This window comes from Rhinolophus ferrumequinum, chromosome 17, assembly GCF_004115265.2.
Source record: "Rhinolophus ferrumequinum isolate MPI-CBG mRhiFer1 chromosome 17, mRhiFer1_v1.p, whole genome shotgun sequence".
Taxonomy (NCBI): domain Eukaryota; kingdom Metazoa; phylum Chordata; class Mammalia; order Chiroptera; family Rhinolophidae; genus Rhinolophus; species Rhinolophus ferrumequinum.
Genome location: NC_046300.1, coordinates 48,654,308 through 48,674,330, shown reverse-complemented (window position 1 = coordinate 48,674,330; position 20,023 = coordinate 48,654,308). Strand labels below are relative to the sequence as shown.

At 49.2% G+C, this 20,023-nt stretch overlaps 1 protein-coding gene and 1 pseudogene across 3 annotated transcripts in view; both read right to left on the bottom strand.

Annotated features, from left to right (window-relative positions):
* Positions 1-4,285: 4,285 nt before the first annotated feature.
* LOC117036704 (60S ribosomal protein L32-like) lies at positions 4,286-7,218 on the bottom strand (annotated as a pseudogene).
* An 11,326-nt stretch (positions 7,219-18,544) lies between these two features.
* Positions 18,545-20,023, bottom strand: part of PRKCD (protein kinase C delta) — a 28,806-nt gene continuing 27,327 nt past the window's right edge. For all 3 annotated transcript variants that reach the window (XM_033133038.1, XM_033133039.1, XM_033133037.1), the window contains exon 18: positions 18,545-19,225. In XM_033133038.1, coding sequence (XP_032988929.1) covers positions 19,067-19,225 — 159 coding nt within the window. In that variant the 3' untranslated portion in view covers positions 18,545-19,066. The remainder of the gene's footprint in view (positions 19,226-20,023) is intronic.

Below are 20,023 nucleotides of genomic sequence, written 5' to 3'. Positions count from 1 at the left end.
GGGCTGCAGCCTGCAGGGAACAGTGAGGAGCAGGAGTGGGAGGTAAAGGTGACATTACCGAACACCTGCAAACCAGTGCTTTATGTATATACATCTTACTTAGTCCTGATAACAGGGTTATCCCCATGTTACGGGTGAGCTAGAACTGAGGCTCGGAGGACACACCAGTTACCCCAGCACAGTAAGAGGCAGGGGTGGGATTGGAACTCGGGTCTCTGTTACTCCAGAGATCCAAGCCTCTGCACCCTATTGCTCCTGGGGCCTCCGGGAGAAGGGGCTATGCAGCAGGTCCCCTGGAGAAGGGCCCTGGATCCTATAGGACAATGACCATGGGGGGTGTGGAAGGACCTCAGATCCTACAGGTCTGTCACCAAAGTCACCTGTAAACCTTGGAGCTTACAGGCTCATACAAGGAAGTTTCTAGAAGCAAGTGGTGGGACAAGGACACCTGAATTGTGAGCACAGGCCCAGGCCTGCAGGGAGGCTGAGGTGGGCCCGCTGGGCCTATCTCCACGTGGTAGCCATGGACCCCTGGACTGTGGCAGCCCTGGCGAACCCATCAGGAGAGGCGGCTGTCTTCACCCCAGCCTGCCAGCCTCTCACAACCACAGCTTGTGGAAGAGAAGATAAAGCCTGGGCGGGCAGGCGCTTGGAGCTTGGGCAGGATGGGGTAGGGGGACTGGCAATACTATACCAAGGCCCCTGAGCCTGTCCCCAGACCCAGTTCTGGGACAGCAAGAACACAGGAAACAGAAGTTTAGGGATCTAGGGGTTATGGTAAGCCCCTAAAATTGCCTCCTGTTATTTTGCTGAGATGACTTAGTGCAGAATGTACTTGGTGCAAAATGGGTTAGAAGATGGTCAGCTGGTCCCTTCTGGGAGTCTGAGGAACCTGTCATTTCTTCCTCAGCTCCCGGCCAGGGAAGACGAGAAGCCAGGTCCATGGCCGGACCTCTCAGCCAGAAAGGCTTGGCCAGGACTCATGGTTTAAGCAGCTGAGATGGCGTACACGTGGCCTGAGGAGGGTCACGGCTGCAGGTCAGCTGAGCCCCACCATAGCTTCAGGACAAGCTTTCCTGCTACCGAAGAAGGCCCCCCCGCCCTAGCTGGCAGAGAGGGAGGCCAGAGACCACTTTTCTTCACGCTGCCACACAACTGTACATGTGACGTGGCTACAGGTACTGTGGGGGTGTGTGTGCCCTGGTCACTTCTCAGCCCCTCAAGGGAGGCTGCAGACAGCTGAGCCTGGGCTGGAGGCACTTCACAAAGCTTCACAGACCAAAACACTGTGGAGTAACATGTGGGTTCTGATCCCCGCTACGCTGCTCTCATTCTGTGCCATTGGGAGAGTCATCACCCCAGGCCTCAGTTTCCTCACCTGTTGAATGAGACTGACAGGCACGTCATGAGGCTGCCGTGAGAATGAAATAAGAGATGTAGTGATGTCGGCACAGTGCCAGGGAGATGAGGGCTCAGAAGACCGTTGCAATGCCTACCAAGTCGTAGGCAAGGGCACCTAGTAGGGCTAGTGGAGTTTAGCACTGGGCTCTGTGTGACTTCAATACTAGGAAGCACCGGGCTGTACCTGCAGCAGCTCAGGATGCCCTTTTTTTTTTTTTTTTTTTTTTAACTTTTACTTATTTTAAGTGTTTTTTTCCAGGACCCATCAGCTCCACGTAGTCAAGTAGTTTCAATCTAGTTGTGGAGGGCACAGCTCACAGTGGCCCATGTGGGGATCGAACCGTCAACCTTGTTGTTAAGAGCAACCGTGTTCTAACCAACTGAGCTAACCGGCCGCCCCCAGGATGCTTTTTAACAGCTGTGTTATTTTTCGCTTTGTTTTATTTTCTTTTAAAGGAGGGCACAGCTCACAGTGGCCCATGCAGGGATCGAACCGGCAACCTTGGTGCTACCAGCACCACGCTCTAACTAACTGAGCTAACCGGCCATCCCAACAGCTGTTGTATTTTAAATTCACCTATTGTAAGTGTACGTTTTATGTTTAGACCCCCACCAAAAATTTCATTTTCCCTGTCTCAGGGACATAGACCTCAGCAACTAGCCAGTCTCTCCCTCATCCCCAAGTTGCATCCCTTTGCAGGAAGCAGTGGCCCATGTGGGAGAGGACCCTGCACTCCTACCCGTAGGGCTGGGAGGGGTGGACTCATGCAGCAGAGACCCTGGGCTACAGCAGTGACTCCTGGTAGTCACACAACACCAAAATTGCACGATACATATGGGGAGAAAGAGGAACCTTCCAGGCAATACCCCCGTGAGAGACTGGACAGGGCTCTGTCCCAATAACTGCAGGTCCCATTGACTTTACTTCCTAAAGGATCCCAAATGCGCCACCGTCTGCCTGGATCCTGGTCCAGACGCCCATCATCTCTTCCTGCACAGAGCAATAGTTAATGGCCTGCAGCTGCCTCTTGGCCTCTGCCCCTCCCCGGATCATTCTCCACACAGCAGTCCAAAGGAACCTTCTAGAACCTGACACAAGCACTCTCCTGTTCAAACATATCCCCTCCCCCGTGGCTCTCACTGGGTTAAGCCCAGCCTCTGCTGAGGCCCTGAATGGCCTCACCTGCCGCCCTCTAGCTTCACCTCAAACCGACCGACCGCCTCTTGCTACTTGTTACTCCCATAAAGCCCTGGCCCAGCTTCTCTCAGTTCCTTCTCTGTCTCTCCCACTTCCTCTTCTGCCTCCTCTCTCTCCCCAGTCTGGGTTGGTGCTTGAATACTTAGGGCAGAGGAAAACACAAGTCAGTTTGCCAATAGGAAGGAAATGGGGACCAAAGAGGAGGAAGAAAGAGCTTGATGGTAGCAGCGGGGGAGGGGATTAGAAGAGACCGGGAGGAGATGGTGTACAAGCCAAGTCTTCGGGTGTAGACTGCGTTTTGACTGAGTGAGCCGTTGTGCCTGGGCAGGGGGCAAGGGCCTCCAGGAGGAGGGCACAGCCTACTGGGGCAACAGCACACATCTGGTTTGACTAGAGGGCACGTGTAGGGGGTGGGATGAAGTGACCTTGAATGCTAACTTCATCAATTTAGGCCCTAACTGTGCCAGAAAAGACTTCCATGTTTACTTTTGCCAGAAGAGGAACTTTTCTTTTTTCTTTCTCCAATATTTTACGAAATGCTTTTCACTGCCCAGGTCCTGTGCAAAGAGGAATTCAAAGACTAACCAGCCCTAATTCATGTCCTCCAGGCCAGTGATTTCCCAAACCTCAGTGAGGAACAGAATGAGAGATCTCCACATATACCAAGTCCCAGGCCCAAAACACCTCCTTTCTGCGGCTTTCCTGAGTCAAGACTAGACAGGCTAAAATTCTCAAAAAAGAGTTTTCTAAACCAAGAGCAAACCGAAAGGAAATAAACTCCTAGAGTACTTGAAGTACAAAATGAATCAGACTTTCCGCTGGTTCCTTCAGGCCACCCAAACCAAAACGCAGTCTTTCTGTTCTCATCCCCCACACATCTGAGAAATGTGCATGCAAGCCCAACATGACCGTCATAATTTCCAAGGCCGCTCACCCTCTCACCGGCTCCTCCTGGACAGTTCATCTAGACATCTCGGTGGTGTAAATGATATTCCTCCAGTCTGCTGCTTCACATCCCGTTGTCCGTGTTCTGTGCTCCCTCGCCCTCTCTCTCCAGTTTCAAACACAGTAGAGTAACAGAAGTGGAGGGAGAGAAGCAGAAGGAGAAATTTAAATATTCGAATTAGAAATTTAATATGTGAATCCGAAGTCACCAACAAACCACAAATAAGAGGCAGCCTTCCTTCACTAAATATTTCTAAATCCTCAAGCTTTGGAGGGTGACCGAGGAAACGGCTTTCCTTAGATCTCTGGTTGAAAGATATCTCCCTCCTTTGTGTTTCTTTCATAAGGCAATTTTATCTATTACCTTCTAAGTGTGGCGATTTGTTCTAGATTGTGAAATCCTTCAAACCCAGGTAACTTTCTGGTGCATCTTGATTTTCTCCACATAGCCAGGTGCAGTGTTTCGTACGGGGCACATGCCACATGAATGGCTGTCCAATCAAGTGAGTAATTGAGAAACAAATAGCAAAATAATACACCTACCTGAGAATACTTCATTTTGGTGGTTGAGAACGTTCCTTGCACAGATGCATTGCTGAAAATTTCCTGTATTTCATTATCTACACAGAAACAGTTTTCCTGCCATGTGCCCACCCCTATAACTGTCATGACATTCACTTTTTTTTGTTGTTTTGGAAGAATTCTATGGTTTTATTAAAACACAGTTTGCACACAAGCTGTCTATTCATTTTCTTCACTGTGCAGCCGAGCATTGGGATTGGTGACTGATGGCCAGCTGGGCTGCTCTTTCTAAAATGGCTTCGAGGTTCTTTGAGGAGACGTTGTGAGCAATCTCAGCACAGTAAGATGTGTTGCACGTCAGCAGCACTTCAAGCTCCTTGACGTTGTGGACCAGGAACTTCCGAAAGCCACTGGGCAGCATGTGCTTTGTTTTCTTGTTACTCCCATAATCAATGTTGGGCATCACGATCTGGCCCTTGCATCTTCTACGCACTCTGTTATCAATGCTGCTGAGTTTCCGCCAGTTACGCTTAATTTTGACATATCGGTCTGACTGGTGCCAGATAAACTTCTTGGTGCTCTTTTTGATGATCTTGGGCTTCACGAGTGGTGAGTGGTCTGAGGGGAGCCATGATACCGGGTAGAAGATGAACCGACATTTACTTTTGTAATAGAATGTTAAATCATGTGACCTCTGGAAGTTACTTGCCTGCTTTTGCAATACCAGATAGGTAACAGTTCACTCATGTAGTTACTGCTTCTAGTGTTCTTTGTTCCTTAGGCTATCCTGATTCATGTTTCCATCTAGAATAATTTTCCTTCTTCCTGAAGGACTTTCTTTAACATTTTCTATAGATGCTGGAGATGATTTATTTCAGCTTTGGATGTCTGAAAAACTCTCTATGACACCGTTGGCCATAGAATTCTAGATTAACTGTGTGTTTTTTCTTTCAGGACCGTATTTTGCCGTGTTTAATGCACTCCCATGTATGATGTGCACTCACGTTTTTGGCCCAAACTTTCAGGGAAAAAAACCTTTCATTTTAATTCAAATTTTTATTTGTTTATATTTAGGTACTTGTTTTTTGTATTATAAAAGAATTTTAGCATTTATTTTTTAACATATGGTACAAGACATTTTATGTAACAAATAATTACAAAACACAAGAACAGATACAAGGTACAAGAAATTTTATGTACTGGTAACCAATTTACAATATTTACCCATCATAGAAGGCCAAGAACTTTTCGTCGTTGCAAGTTCGTCTTAAGTTCAACAAAACCGATTATCGTATTCCAGGGTAGTATTTTGCTTACAAATATAGTTATTCACTGCTAGAGTTACACTTTTAACTCATAAGCATAAATAAAAGAATTAAAAACATTTATATACATACAGAATTAGTACTACCCATGTATAATGTACATCCTTATTTTTCCCTCACAAATTTGGGCAAAAATGTGTGCATTATACACAGCAAAATATGGTTTTTTAAAGATTTGCCCCCATTGGGTCACTTGCATTGCTTTGAAACAGGAAGATGTTGTCATCCTTATTTGTCGTTCCTCTGTAACATATTTTTCTTTGCTTCTTTAAAGGTTTTCTCTTTATCCTTTTTTTTTTTTTTTTTTTTTTTTAGCAATTTAATTAGGATATGCTTTGGTGTAGTTTTCCTTCTGTGTATTGTGTTTGGGGCTCATCGAGCATCTTGGATCTATACTATAGATTTGTAGATTTCCTCAAATCTGGAAATTTTCTGACATTTTTTCTTCCAGTATTTTTTCTGTACCATCATCCCCTTCTTCTTCAGACATTCTGCTTACATATGTATTAGACTGCTTGAAATTGTACCACAACTCACTGGTGCTCTGTTCATTTAAAACAAAAAAATTATTTTCCCTCTGGGTTTCATTTTGAATACCATGTATTGCTACCGTGTTTCCCTGAAAATAAGACCAAGCTGGACCATCAGCTCTAATGCGTCTTTTGGAGTGAAAATTAATATAAGACCCAGTATTATATTATATTATATTATATTATATTATATTATACCCGGTCTTATATTGTAGTAAAATAAGACTGGGTCTTATATTAAGTTTTGCTCCAAAAGATGCATTAGACCTGATGGTACAGCTAGGTCTTATTTTCAGGGAAACACGGTATGTCTTCAAGTTTACTAATCTTTTTATCTGCAATGTCTAATCTACTGTTAATCCCATCCAGCATATTTTTCATGTCAGACATCATAGTTTGCATCTCTAGAAGTGTGATTGGGATTTTTTTAGATCTTCATATCTCTGCTTAACTTTTTTTAAAAAATAGGCTCTATTTTTTAGAGCAGTTTTCAGTTCACAGCAAAACTGAGTGGAAAGTAGAGTTCCCATGTCCCCGTACCCCCACACACACATGCATAACATCCCCCCATTACCAGTCATCACCAGAGGGGACATCTGTCACAACTGAGAACCTACACGGACACATCATTATCACCCAAAGGGTTGACTCCTGGTGGTGTACATTCTATGGGTTTGGACAAATGTATAATGACATGTATCCATCATTACATACCCCTATCTGGTACAGAATTATATATTCCGTATGATATTGGATAGTTTCACTGCCCTAAAACGCCTGTGCTCCACTTAGTCATCCTCTACTTGACTTTTGAACATATGGAATACAGTTATAATAACTGTTTTATGTCTTTGTCTGTTAATTCTAGTAGTTCTAATACTACTAATGTTGGTTCTGGGTCAGTTTCAATTGATTGATATTTCTCCAGTTTCTTTTCATGCCTGGTCATTTTTGATTGGATACCAGACATTATGAATTTTGCCTGATTGGGTGCTGGATAATTTTTGTATTACCGTAAATATTCTTGAGCTTTGTTCTAGGATGCAGCACCCCCTGGCTGAGGACTCTGACTTATGAGGCTTTCCAGTCTGGCTGCTGGGAACAGGCACTGTTCCCAACCCTGTGTGAGTTCTGAGGATTGTTGCTGCTCATCCGTTCACGTGGTTCTTTCCCCACTTTGGGAGGTTTCCTTACACACATGCACTAATGATTACTCAGCCGAGTACTCGATGAGGATCCTCTGCAGATCTCTAAGCTTTTTCCTTTCTGCAGCTCTCTCGTCTCCAATAAGCCGCATTGTGGATCTAGCGAGCTTGGCTTCCTGGACTCTCACAGCTTTGTCTTTTCAACTTGGGGAGTCCACGGGACACCATCTGGGTTCCCCTTCCTGTGTCTCAGCCTGGAGTCTCCAGGCAGTAAAGCTGGTGCAATCATAGGGGTCTCCTCCTTAGTTTCTCATCTCAGAGAATACTGCCCTTTGTCACCTGATATCCAGCATCTTCAGAACTGTTGTCTTATCGATTTTATCTTGTTTTTTTTTAGTTTTCTCAGGCAGGAAAGTAAATACAGTCCCTTTTACTTCTTCTTGGCTGAAAGCAGGATTCCACATCATTCATTTGGGTCAACAAATTATGATATGTTTATGTGACTGAATATCATATTAAGTTGGTGCAAAAGTAATTGCGGTTTAAAAGATTAAAAATAATTACAAAAACCTCAATTACTTTTGCACCAACCTAATACAATCATGAAAAAGAATGCCTTCACCAGTCACAAAAGACTACATATTGTATGATCCTATTTATTTAAAATGTCCTGAACAGGCAAATCTATACAGTCAGAAAGCAGAGTAGTGGTTGTCTAGGGCTGAGGCTATGGGAGATTTAGGGGATAACGGGTAAAGCATGAGGTTTCTCTTTTGGGTGATGAAACAGTTCTAAAATTGTGGCAATGGTTGCACAACTCTATGAATATACTAAAAACCATTGAATTGTACACTTTAAATGGGTGAAAAAGAAAAGAAAGGCACTTGAACTCCAAGGATTTCAAAAGCATGCCAGGAAGAAATCCGGTGGCAAAAGAATCCTCTGAGCCAAGATAACTGTTTACACGAAGCTTCAGAACATGAAAAACAATTCTCTAGATACATTCAGGGATGCCTCTGGAAACTACTTGCTGGCCCTTGCATTTCCAGATAGCACTAAAAGCAGGTGCTGCTTCTCTCTGGAAGAACGCAGAGGAAATAAGGTGTGTGTTGGGGAGTGGGGTATAAAGGGCAGTAATTTTATCGCTAATGATTTATTTCTTAGTCTGGGGCAACATCAATCTCTGTGCTTTTCTTTATGTCTAAGAGTTTTCTTAATAAGATTACTTATCAGATAAATCACTCAGCCTTTCCCCTGATGTCGGGTGCCCCTCCTTTTCTGAGCCTGCACAGCTCATTTGCAGCTTCCCCGGCAAAACGGACCTTTTCCATCCCCCTTGCCCGTGCAGTGCCTCCCCGAATCTTCCAAAAGCGCCAGAAAAGCCAACCAACCTCATGAAGGCAGCTGCTTCTCTGCACCTGGGCCCAGGGTGGCTCTGCTCTCTCCCCCTGGCCTGCGTGTCAGGTTGTCACGCTGCCACTACCAGGACTACAAGTTCCCCCATTAGCACAGCTGCCCCTGCCGCCTACGAGAAATGCCAGACTCATAATAACCCCCACCTGCAGGCCACACAACCACCTCCTACTGCACCAGAAGCTGGTGAAAGCACTGCATTGCCCATTCCTCTCAGCTCCCACTGGTGCCCATCCAGCCTCACAAAGGCCAGAAACTGGGTCAGGCCTAGCCCCGGGGTGCCAGGTGTGTGTGTGTTTGTGGTGGTGGGGGGAACACAGCCTCACAAAGGCCAGAGACTGGGTTAGGCCTAGCCCCGGGGTGCCAGGTGTGTGTGGGGGGTGGGCACGACCCCACACAGGCGTGAAGTTCAGGGGACCGCCATCCTTGGCCCTGGACTCCCAGGGCTCTGCACACGAGGGGCTCTGCTTGGCTCCCAGGCTTTGGCTCCTCCTGGTCCCTAAGCCTGGCACTGCTTCCCTGACCCCAGCCTCCCACCTACTCATTCCATTTAAATTTTAAAAACTGTGAAATGTCACCTTCATAAAGAAAAGTACATAGAACAAATAAATGGGCAGTGTAACAAACCATTTTAAAGGGATGCCTGGGTACCCAGCAGTCAGGTCAAGAGATAGAATACCTTAGTGTTCTTTAAAAAAACACTTTTAAACATTATGAAATGTTTTTATAAAGCAGATTAAAATAAGCATCCACAGACTCTCCCTCAAGCCCTACGAACCTCTAACGATTTTCCTTACGTGCTTTTTAAAAAGACACAAATGATATGAAAGGCACTAATTACCACTGTCACGAAATTCTGTTGAAAGTTGTGGCAGCAGCAGAAAGAGCCACTGATGAATGGAGTGTGGCCCCTTCTCTGCCCTCTCTTGTTTGATCTTACAGCCCACACTGAAATCTCTCCCAGATTTTTAAAAAGAGACAAAACATCACAGATGAAAGTCAAGCCCTTCAGCTACCCTGTGGACCCCCCAGAGGTACCCAGTGTCCTGGCGGGAAGTTGTCACCCCTGCCGGTCTGTGCATTTCCCTGAAGTTTGCATCCCTGAGCTCTGTCCGAACTGCTCTGCTCTGCACTGTTTCATCCCCACCCCTCACCCGCACATGTCCTTCTGCATTATGCTTTCCCCCTTCACGTGGTTTTGAGATTTTATTGGTGTTAAAGGAGGGAGCTCTCTCCCACAGTGAAAGTGGGTGAACCAGCATCCCGCTACAGGAATTCACCTCCAGCTCTTGATCTACTCTGAAGACATTCGGTTTTTTTTTCCAACTTTGCACTTCACAAACACTGCAATGAACATTGTCATGTGTGCCACTCTCAATGTTCTCCAGCAGTGAAAACGCTGGGTTTTCAGCACTCCCAAAGGGTGCCAAATTGTCTTCCAAGGAAAAGGGAGCCAATTTACATTCCTGCCCTTGCTAAGAGGGCCCCACTGCTTTGCCTCTAAGCTATGCTTGATATTATACTTCAAAAGTGTTGCAGGTCTGATGATGGTTTCTCCTCATTATTTGGATGTTAGGATTAGCCGTCTCCTCTTCCAGGAGGCCTTCCCTGGTCCCTGCTGCCCTCCCAGGAAGAGCCAGCACCTCCTCTGTGCACCTACCATCCCCTGCACTGTAATTGTCTGTTTACAGATCCCCCTGAGACCATGAGGCCTGTTCCACGTTTGTACCAGTTTCTCAACCTCCTGCAGAGTCCCTGACGTGCAATTAGTGCTCACTAAATGCTCACAGAGTGAATTAACAAGTACAGCCTTCATTTCAGGGTCATGGCCACAAATATACTAGAAAAGCCTGCAGCGCAGGATCTGACCTTAGTAATTGCTCAAGAAACATCAGCCCAGCCAGCATATCTGCTCCCTGGTGCTACCAGGAAGGGATACATTTGCGGGCCTGCGGCAGGTCTGCAGCTCTACCTCTGGAACATGCAGTGAAAGGTCATGAGGGTCGAGGGAGAGATTTCAGTGTGGGCTGTAAGATCAAACAAGAGGGGGCAGACAAGGGGCCACACTCCATTCATCAGTGGCTCTTTCTGCTGCTGCCACAACTTTCAACAGAATTTCGTGACAGTGGTAATTAGCGCCTTTCATATCATTTGGTTTTGATTTGTGCCAAGAACTGGGACATTTGACATTCAAATGTTCTTTTTCACAATTTAAAACCCCTTGCCATTCATATCAGCCTTAGACACTCATTTTCCTGCTGTCGAGCTGTCTGATGGCCCAAAGCCCACAGAGAGGGAGGGAGTAAAGGACCCTGCTGCCAGGTCTGGAACCCACTCCTGACTCACAATCCAGGGCTCTTCACTTCACTCCCATCCCAGGAAAATCGTGTCCCCTTTCTACAGGATTCCTGGACACTCCTAGCCTGGGCCCAGCCATGCCTTATACTTACAGCATTGTTAAGGCAAATATGCATGAAGACATATAAAATGTTCATGAAGTTAAGAGTAAGAATAATAATCTTAGATTTCCTGAGTAACTACTGCACGAGGAGCTTTCTACACATCGGCGTCAGAACAACCCTATAAAGCAGGTACTATCATGCACAAGCTACAGGCGAGGGAACCGAGCTCAGAAAGGCTGAGTAGCAGCTGGGAACAGGACAGGCCCACGTCTGTCTCCAAGCCTGCATCCTGCTGTTTGGCCATGAGCACTGCCACTCTTGGCACATACTAGGCTGAGTATAAGTCCAGTATACATGGGGGCATTAGATATCCAGCTATAGCAAACCCGAGCTAGGGTTTAAAAACAATCTTTTTTTTTTTTTTTTTAAACTACACTTCGTTCCCAAACAGAGCCAAGGATAATTAAGCTAACAGGATCCATTTTTAATTCAACGCAAGCATTTTGCAAAGTGTGTCTTATTGGCTTAGCTGTTTCTGAACTCATGATTTAAAACCCAGGAAGTGGTTGGGAGAGGCCTCGCCAATACTCTATTGATGGCCAATTTCTAATGGGCTGTGGCGAGCCGCAGCTGCCTTGCTCTTGAACTGGCTCCCAACCCTCAGCTGGGGCTGTGGGCCCCCACCACCTATCAGCTGGTGGACACAGACTACTGAGGTCGTGGGCTTTGCTCATCTGCCGCTCATGCCCCAAGGCAGGACTGGGAGCCAGCCCTGCTTGTACCTACTCTGCACCTTTGCCCCTCCCCATACCAGAGCAGGGGGAGGGGAGCAGAGTGAGCTGAGGGCTGTGCTGGGGGTGCAGTAAGCACTCAGAGGGCACTTCCTGTTCACTCACTCACCTTTGCTCATTCATCAATATTTACTAACCGCCCAGTGTGCTGCGCTCAGTGTGAGTTTGCAGAAAGGAGGAGGAACCAGGTTTCTACCCTATAAAAGGGAGAAGGTTGGGGACACACCTGGCTGCTCCCTCCAAAAGTCTTCCTTTGTGACCATGGCCTAGCCCCTCTGCCTCTCGAGCTTCAGTTTTCCACTCTGATCCATGGACATCCCTACTGGTGATCCATAATTTCCAAGGGTCCTTCCAGCTCCAAGTCAGCCTGCCTGCACCCCGTCCTAGCAGTCCTCTGCTGTCCCTGCCTGCCACCAGGCTCACCTTCCCTCTTCCTGGGACATCTGAGAACAAGGATGTGGGGACAGAGCCAGGAGAGCAGTTTCCAGGCTCTCGGCCTCACGTGGAAAGGTGCTGGCTCGGGTAGTAAATGGCCATCAACTGTGATTGGACGACCATCCTCTGTGGCTAGTTGGCCGTCAGCTGTAACCAATGAGCCATTGGCCCCTAATATAACTGCCGTGGCTACGCTAGCAGCAAATGGTGGCTGAGCTAACGAGCGCGGATTGCAGCTAGCAAGTGAGTTTGGTTGGCAGAGAGAAGTGGACGGCAGGTTGCGCGGATCGTGTGGCTCCTGCTTCCTGTGTCTCCAACCCAGCCACCAGCGAGACTATAGTGGTATGACTCCCCTACCTATGGCTCCATGAGTGTTCCTTTTTGGCCTCACCATATCCTGCGTTCTTGGGCGGGGAGCGGGAGCTGAGACCCTGCATGACACATGGCACAGCAAGCAGGGTGTGGTGTCGACCAAAACTCTCCGAAAGGTGATGGAGCAGTTTATACGTATGAAAGCTCAGTCTCAGGAAGACCAGGAGGAGCAGCTGCCAGAGAGCTGGACCCCCGTGGAGGGGTGGGAAGACGTGACGGTTCTCCAACCAGCATAGGCCGGAGAAAGCGAAGGTTGTTGAAGTCGTGTGGGCTGGAAAGTGCTTGCTGAGGCAGCCTGGATGCAGGACTTGTAGTCCCAGGAGGAAACGCTTGCTGAGTCCTCCGTGGGAGATGTGGGTGAGGTCAAGGTCATCCCTCACCCCCAGGTTGGGGAGGACTTGGAGCCCTCGCCCTGCAGAGAGGGCACACACGTTGTGGGGCCGGTGCACAGCCCTGGCGAATGACTGTGGACTATGGGGAATTGCCTTCCAATCCTGGTTTGATGGACCACTTGACTGTTTGCTTGGGAACGTGCCACCATGCAGTGGAACCGGTGGATGTTTGCTTCCTGTGTCTCGACCGGCCGCCATCGAGAATATGTAAGCACCTTGACTGTGAGCCACTATTGTTCCAGCACAGTGCCCTGAGAACCCTGGCTGTGCCCAGGAAGTCCAGCTGTGCCCAGAAAGAGTGGTGGTACCCTGAGAAACCGTGGCTGTGCCCAGGAAGTCTGGCTGTGCCCAGAAAGAGTGCCAGTGCCCTGTGAAACCCTGGATGTGTCCGGGGAGACTGGTGGTACCCTAAGAAGCCCAGGAAGTCTGGCTGTACCCAGGACTGGTGGTGCCCTGAGAAACCCTGGCTGTGCCCAGAGAGCCTGGCTGTGTCCAGTATATTGCATTCACCTCCAGGCTCCTCGCACAGGGCCCCTCGCGGAAGATGCTTGTCGCGTAGATTGTGAGGCGAGACCCTGGAGGAGTAGAATGTGGGGACAAAGCCAGGAGAGCAGTTTCCAGGCTCTCGGCCTCACGTGGAAAATTGCTGGCTCGGGTAGTAAATGGCCATCAACTGTGATTGGACAGCCATCAGCTAGATGGCCGTCAGCTGTAACCAGTGAGCCATTGGCCCCTAATATAACTGCTGTGGCTACGCTAGCAGTGAATGGTGGCTGAGCTAGCAAGCGCGGATTGCAGTTAGCAAGTGAGGTTGGTTGGCAGAGAAGTGGATGGCAGGTTGGGCCGATCGTGTGGCTCCTGCTTCCTGTGTCTCCAACCCAGCCACCAGTGAGACTATAGTGGTACGACTGCCCTATCTATGGCTCTGTGGGTGTTCCTTTTTGGCCTCACCATATCCTGCGGAGGGGAGCGGGAGCTGAGACCCTGCATGACAAAGGACAGGAGACCCATGTGCTCTCCCTGATAGCTCCTGAGCAAGCCCAAGAGACTATGGGAGACTGTGCTCAGCTGCAGGAAGCAACACAGTGGAGCCCCAAATGCAGAGCCACTGGACAAATTCCTTAACCTCTCAGAGCAGTTTGCTGATTTGTAAAATGAGAAGACTAACAGTCGTTTCCTAGTGGGGTTGTTGTAAAGATTTAATTGCTGTCAGTGATGCAGGGAAAGCATCAAGTACAGTGCTGGATCCAGCGTGTCACTGTCATGAGCTCTGGAGCCACAGATAGTGAGTGCTAGGTCATGCCCGCTGAGTGACGGACAAGTGATGCCCGTCAAGCTCCTAGCACAAAGCAGGCAGGCACCTGTGCCATGAGGGAATGCATGAAGTCAGGAAGAGAGCCCAACACTGCTGCTCTACCCACAGCGCCTGTGTCCACACCACAGGAGAAACCAATAGCAAGGTAAAATCCCCTCTCAGAAGAAAAGGGAAAACGCCTTCCCAGAAAGGCTCTGGGCTTTGTACAATCCTTAATGTGGGCTAAGCCGCAAATGTGAGGGCCCTCAGAGTATGCATTTCACAGCAGGGAAAGAAAGGAGAGGGTCTTCTAAGGCCACCTAAGAGCCTGATTTGAGAACCGATATTAAAGTTCCAAAGACTTAAATCACTGAGGCCACAGCTGGCGAGGGTTGAATTCAATCATATGAAGACCCAGGGAGTGAGGGCCCCAGTGCCCCAAACCTCACAGGTGGGGCCTAACCTGGGCCAAACTGACTCAGGCCTGGCTCACAGTTTTGGGACCCTTTCTTTGCCCCTCTTCCCCTTCCTTGCTGCCAGGTTCTGTGTTTTGTGCATCTCCCCCTCCCCAGCCCCAAGGAGAAAAGAAGGTGCCTGGGAGAGAGGTCAGGATTCAGAGGAACCAAAACCAGCTCTCCAGCCTCACCCAGGGCATTCTGAGGTCACCGCGGGGGCACAGTCAAGGTGCAAGAGGGAGCCAAAGGTCTCATCCAGCTTGGAGGGGGCGAGCAGGAGGCAAGTGCACGGTGGACTGCAGAAGTGCGAACGCCCAGCCTGCAGGAATGAGGCAGAGAGCGTTACTGGAAGTCCTGAAGCCCACTAGCACCTCCCGCCCTGGCAAACGCTGCACACCCCTTATTTCCTGCCATTTAAACCTGCAGAAAACTGGGACTTCCCAGCTCCTATCAGTTAAGCACACTTTGATAAGGAATAAATTGAGGAAATGTGATTATAATATCAGGATGAATGCCAGAGAATGGGGTTGAGATATGGACTAGCCAAGAGAGCCTCTTAAATGTTAGGGGAGCTGTCTAGATGTGTAACCTTCGTGTCTCTGGATCTCTGCCAAATGGTCCTCCAGCAATTCCTTGCATGAACATTTCCCCCGGGACTAATGACACCAGATGGGTTAAGAACCCTGCACTGTACCTAGCACAAAGCGGGTCCTCCCGGGTCTGCGCCGGCCGACCACCAGAGGGCGCTGCAGCCCGGCCCGGGCGGCGGCCTCCCACCCCACTCACCAATCTTCGACTAGCGGTGGGCCGTCCAGCGGGGGTCCTCTGGCGTCGGATCCTGCCGAACACTGGGCTTGGGCGGTGACTTTGCCTTCCAGGGTGTGACCTGTTCAGAGCAGCATTTCCTGGCTTCACCTGGGCTACTAGAAAAAATGCAGCGGATTCCCGGGTCTCACCCAAGGGGTTCCCAATCGTGGTGCAGGTTGGACCCTCCCGGGAGCTTTAAAAATAGCGATGCCTGGGTTCCCTCCAGAGATCACCATTTTATTGGTCCCGGGGAGCATAGGCATTGGGTTCCAATGTACAGTGAGGACTGAGACCTCCTGGTTAGAATTTAGCACAAAGCACGTCTTACCAGTATGCGTTGCACACTGAATTTGAGAGCCACTGCTTTAAAGGATTTGTGGTTCTCCACCTCTGTATCCCCACCCTGAGCTCCTAGACCTTTGGGTGCCTTCACAAGCTGGCACATGGAGCCACAGGGCAAAGTCACTCTGAACCTTTGGTTCTCTCTCACGTGCTCTTTTTGATCTCTTGGCCCTTAGCACTTCCCACGTCGGAAAAGTATTTAACCAGCTCTCCAACTGCTGGGTGTTCTGCTTGCTTCTGGTTTTTCCCAATTAATCCATGCAGTGGGAATCCTGGGCCCTGTGGAGACTCCTTTGGGTAGCTCTGCCTGAGAAGGGGGATTGCTGGGCATGGGGTGGGTGCATTTTAGGTTTTAATCAAAACTGCCAAGTTACCCTCCTGCAGTCCAGTCTGAAGACCCAGGGATTCATTGTGCAGCTGGCAAGCCCACCGTCCTTTCATCCCGTTGAGGAGAAAGTATCATAATGGATGCTGTTTACTAAGCATCTACTGTGTCGTGAGCCCATGGGATGTGCTTATAGAGATCCTCGTCCATAATCACCAGCGTTGTTATCTCTATTTTGTAGAAAAGGAAATTGAAGCTCCAGGAGGTCGTCACTCACTGAGGTCATACAACTAGGGACATACAGGATTTGAACCCAGGGCCATCTAACAGCAGAGCCCATACTCCGGCCTGCCCCTTCACCCCCTTCCTCTGGCCCCCTCCCTGCTGCCGGCTTCTGTGTAACTCTGCTCAGCCCTAAGCACAAAACCTGGCATACATTTCAGGTGGGGTGTGTTACTCCCGCTGGCCCTCCAGTGGGGGCCAAGCTCAGTGCTCTTTTCACACACCTTCTTGGCAGGTAGGGTGGGATAGCATGCCTGCTTCCGGACTCCTAGGTCCCAGTGAAAGTGTGGCTCTGGGCCCAGCCAGGAGAGGCATTTCCTGAGGCCGATGGGTCAGGCCTGGCGCCTACCCAACTCTGGGAACAGGCCTGGAGCTGCACAGCCTCCCAGACAGTTTGGCAGCGTCGCCGACAGCTACTTCCCCATCCCCGGCTGCTTGAAGTGGGCCCCTCAAGCCCAGCTCCTGTCCTTTCCTGGGCTTGCCTGGCATACTGGGGTACCAGCATCAGCCCTTAAGGGGTTCCCCAGAGCCAAGAGCTCCACAAGGCAGCAGGTATTAATGATCCCATTTTACAGATGAGGGAATTGAGGAATATGAAGAAACTCATGGAGGTTCCACAGTGTGTACGTACCAGAGTGGAATTCAAACCTCAGTCTCCTGATTCCAGGTACCATGTTCTTCCCCCCCACTCCACTGCCTCTGGCTGATAAACTACGAATTTCCCCATTCCATACAGTAGGAAACTGGGGCTCTGGGTGCAAACCTCTGCCTTGGAGCGGCCAGAGGATGACAAGAGGCTCTGAATTCAAACACCAACCATATTTTTGTTCCAAACCTACTCTGGACAGCCCTGGGGTGTGGGAGGTTCCTTGGGGCCTGTGTGTGTTGCAGCATAGGCAGGGGACAGGAGTCCCCACGCACCACCTTGGGGCTTTCACAGCCCCAGCACAGCCCATGCCATGCTGTCTTCCCTGACTGATCCCAAGGGACAAAGCCCCACTTCAGGGTTTGCACTGCTCTGTGAAGAGCCGGGATTCAACAAGTGTTCCCTGAGAGGATGGTGGGTGGAGAGCGGAGGGCGGAGGGAGACATTTGGTCTCTCAGGGGAGTTCGGGCCCCCTCATCCCCTCAGCCCCCTCCCCTGGCCAGCACCAGCCCCATCCTGCTCCTCTCCAGCTATGGAAACTTGTACCTCAGCCCAGAAAAATGAACTTGCTGGAAGTCAGCTGCTTGGCTGCCAGGACCAGCCAATCAGGCGCTGGGGGCACCTCACCCACGTCTAAGGACAAAGGGCTGGGGGCTGGACCAGAGGGGCTGGAAGGCGGGCCCTACCTCAAGGCCTGTGCCCCAGAGACAGAAAAAGGAAGCAGAAGGGAGAGAGGAAAAAATAGGAAGTGGGAGAGGAGGAGACATTGAGGTGGTGGGAGGGAGAGCTGCACGCTTGGGGGACACTGGCCACCACCTTGGAGCCACGTTCTTTAGTGGACAACAGGCACACTGGAACATGGCTGCCAACCTCGACCCAACCACTTAGCATTTTCTCACCTTTTCTTCCTGCCCTGCTCCCCTCCCCTTCCCCAGGTAGGCAAGGGCTCCTGAGAAATAGATTCTAGAACTCAGACACAGACTGCTTTGTGGCATAAATAGTAATGAGATGTGGAGTTAAATCTAGCATCGCCTTGCCTTGTCCCCATTTTACAGATGAGGAGACTGAGGCTTAAAATGATTAAGTGCCTATGTGTCTTGGCCACTCTGCAGTTTGAATCCAGATCTGCCTGAAGCCTGAGATGTATTAACTTTTTCTTCCCTGTCTTTCATTCCAGTCTGGGCCAGCTTCTAGGCCTTCACTCATGCTTTCCGGCCAGGCTCTTCACATCTCTGCTCTTGCAGAATGATGCCTCACTCTCCTGAGACAGACTGCAACTGGTCCCACCTCCTCCCATCTCCCCACAGAGACATCTGGGGCTCTGTAAACCACCCAGAAAAACCTTCTGCTTTAGGCCCAGGGCCCTAGAGCTAGAGGAAACCCATAAATACAAACACATTTGCATGAAAACACAAGGGTCTGTGTCTGCAGCTAACAGCTCAGTTAGCTTCCAGGACACAGCTGCCAAAAGTGGGAGCAGCAGCCACCAGCTTCCTGGGACAAACACATCCCAACGGCCAAGTCAGTACCATTTGGTGTTTATTTAGACATACAAATAAAAGAACCCGGTGGTTCAAACAGCTTATGCTCATATATATATACATATATATATATATATATACATATATATGTATATATATATATTTTTTTAAAAGATCAACACATTACCAGTCCATGTTTTTTCTCTACTGAGCAATATGTACAGCCTATTATATATGTATAATATGCATATATATATATATTTTTTCAATAGATAACTACATTCAAGTAATGAAACACAGGATTTACAGTTTCCCTCTGAGGGCAGAGGAAAAGCAAATTCACACGGTTCACAGAGGAAGTACCATTAAGAGACCAGCCAGACAGGAGCCAAGGCCCCTCGTGGGGGAGGGGTGGGGCAGCAGCAGAAATCACCACAGTCACACTGTTGCTTATTGTGGGGGGCGGGCAGGTGACAATGCAGGGGGGGGGCCAAGCCTGCTCTCCCTGGGCTGGGGGTGGGTGCTCCTTGGCTGGGACGAGTTTGGGGGCATATCTGGGAACCTCACTTCTCCAGGAGCCTCTCAAATTTGGGATTCACGAAGGAGAAGCCAGCAAATGCTGTCTGGTCCATGGAGTCGATGAGGTTCTTGTCGCTGTAAGAGAGGCGTGCCTTCTCACTCAGGAACTCCTGGTCAAAGTTGCTGTAGTCTCCAGGGGATTTCTGTGGGCAGAGGGCAGGGTAGGTGAGCGGGACCCAAGTGGTGGCCTGCCAAACACCTCGGAATCGCTTTGGGGCTGGGCCAGGCCACAGCTGTCCTTAAGAACAGAAAAGGGAATCTCTCCCAATAGCCTGAGAGGAGTCCAGCAGGAAGGCAGATACTGTTTCCCCAAGGGGGATGAAAGAAGCCAGCAGGGAGCTCTCGGTCTGTTTAAGGAGAGGTGGGCAGGCCCTGAGCAGGGTTCTGGCAAACTACAGTCCATGGGCCAAACCCCACCCACTGCTTGATTTTGTAAGTCCCACAAGCTAAGAATGGCTTTTACATTTTTAAATGTCTAAGAAAATAATCAAAAGGAGAGTATGTCATGACATGAAAATTACATGAAATTCACATTTCAGTGTCCATAAATAAAGTTTTATTAGTACACGACCACACCCATTCATTGACATATCATTTATGGCTGCTTTAAGACCAGCTGGCCTTCAAAGCCTAAACTATTTACTACTGGGGTGTTCACAGGAAACGTGCCAGCAGTGCTTCTGAGAATACAGTGAAATGGTAATAGAGATCTCAGGCTGGTGGCCCTCTGGCCAAGCTGAGCTGGCAAGTACAATCATTTTGACTAGCAGCGGGTTTTAATGGAATATGAGCCAACATTTTTAAATCAGGCAATTTGACATAAACCCCCAGATTTCTGGTTTCTTTTGGAAATAGGTAGAGCAGCGCAGCCTTGGATCCATATCCTGGCAGGTCTTCTCCTGGAGCTGACGGCCCCTTGGGTCGCTCGCCACAGGCCCCAC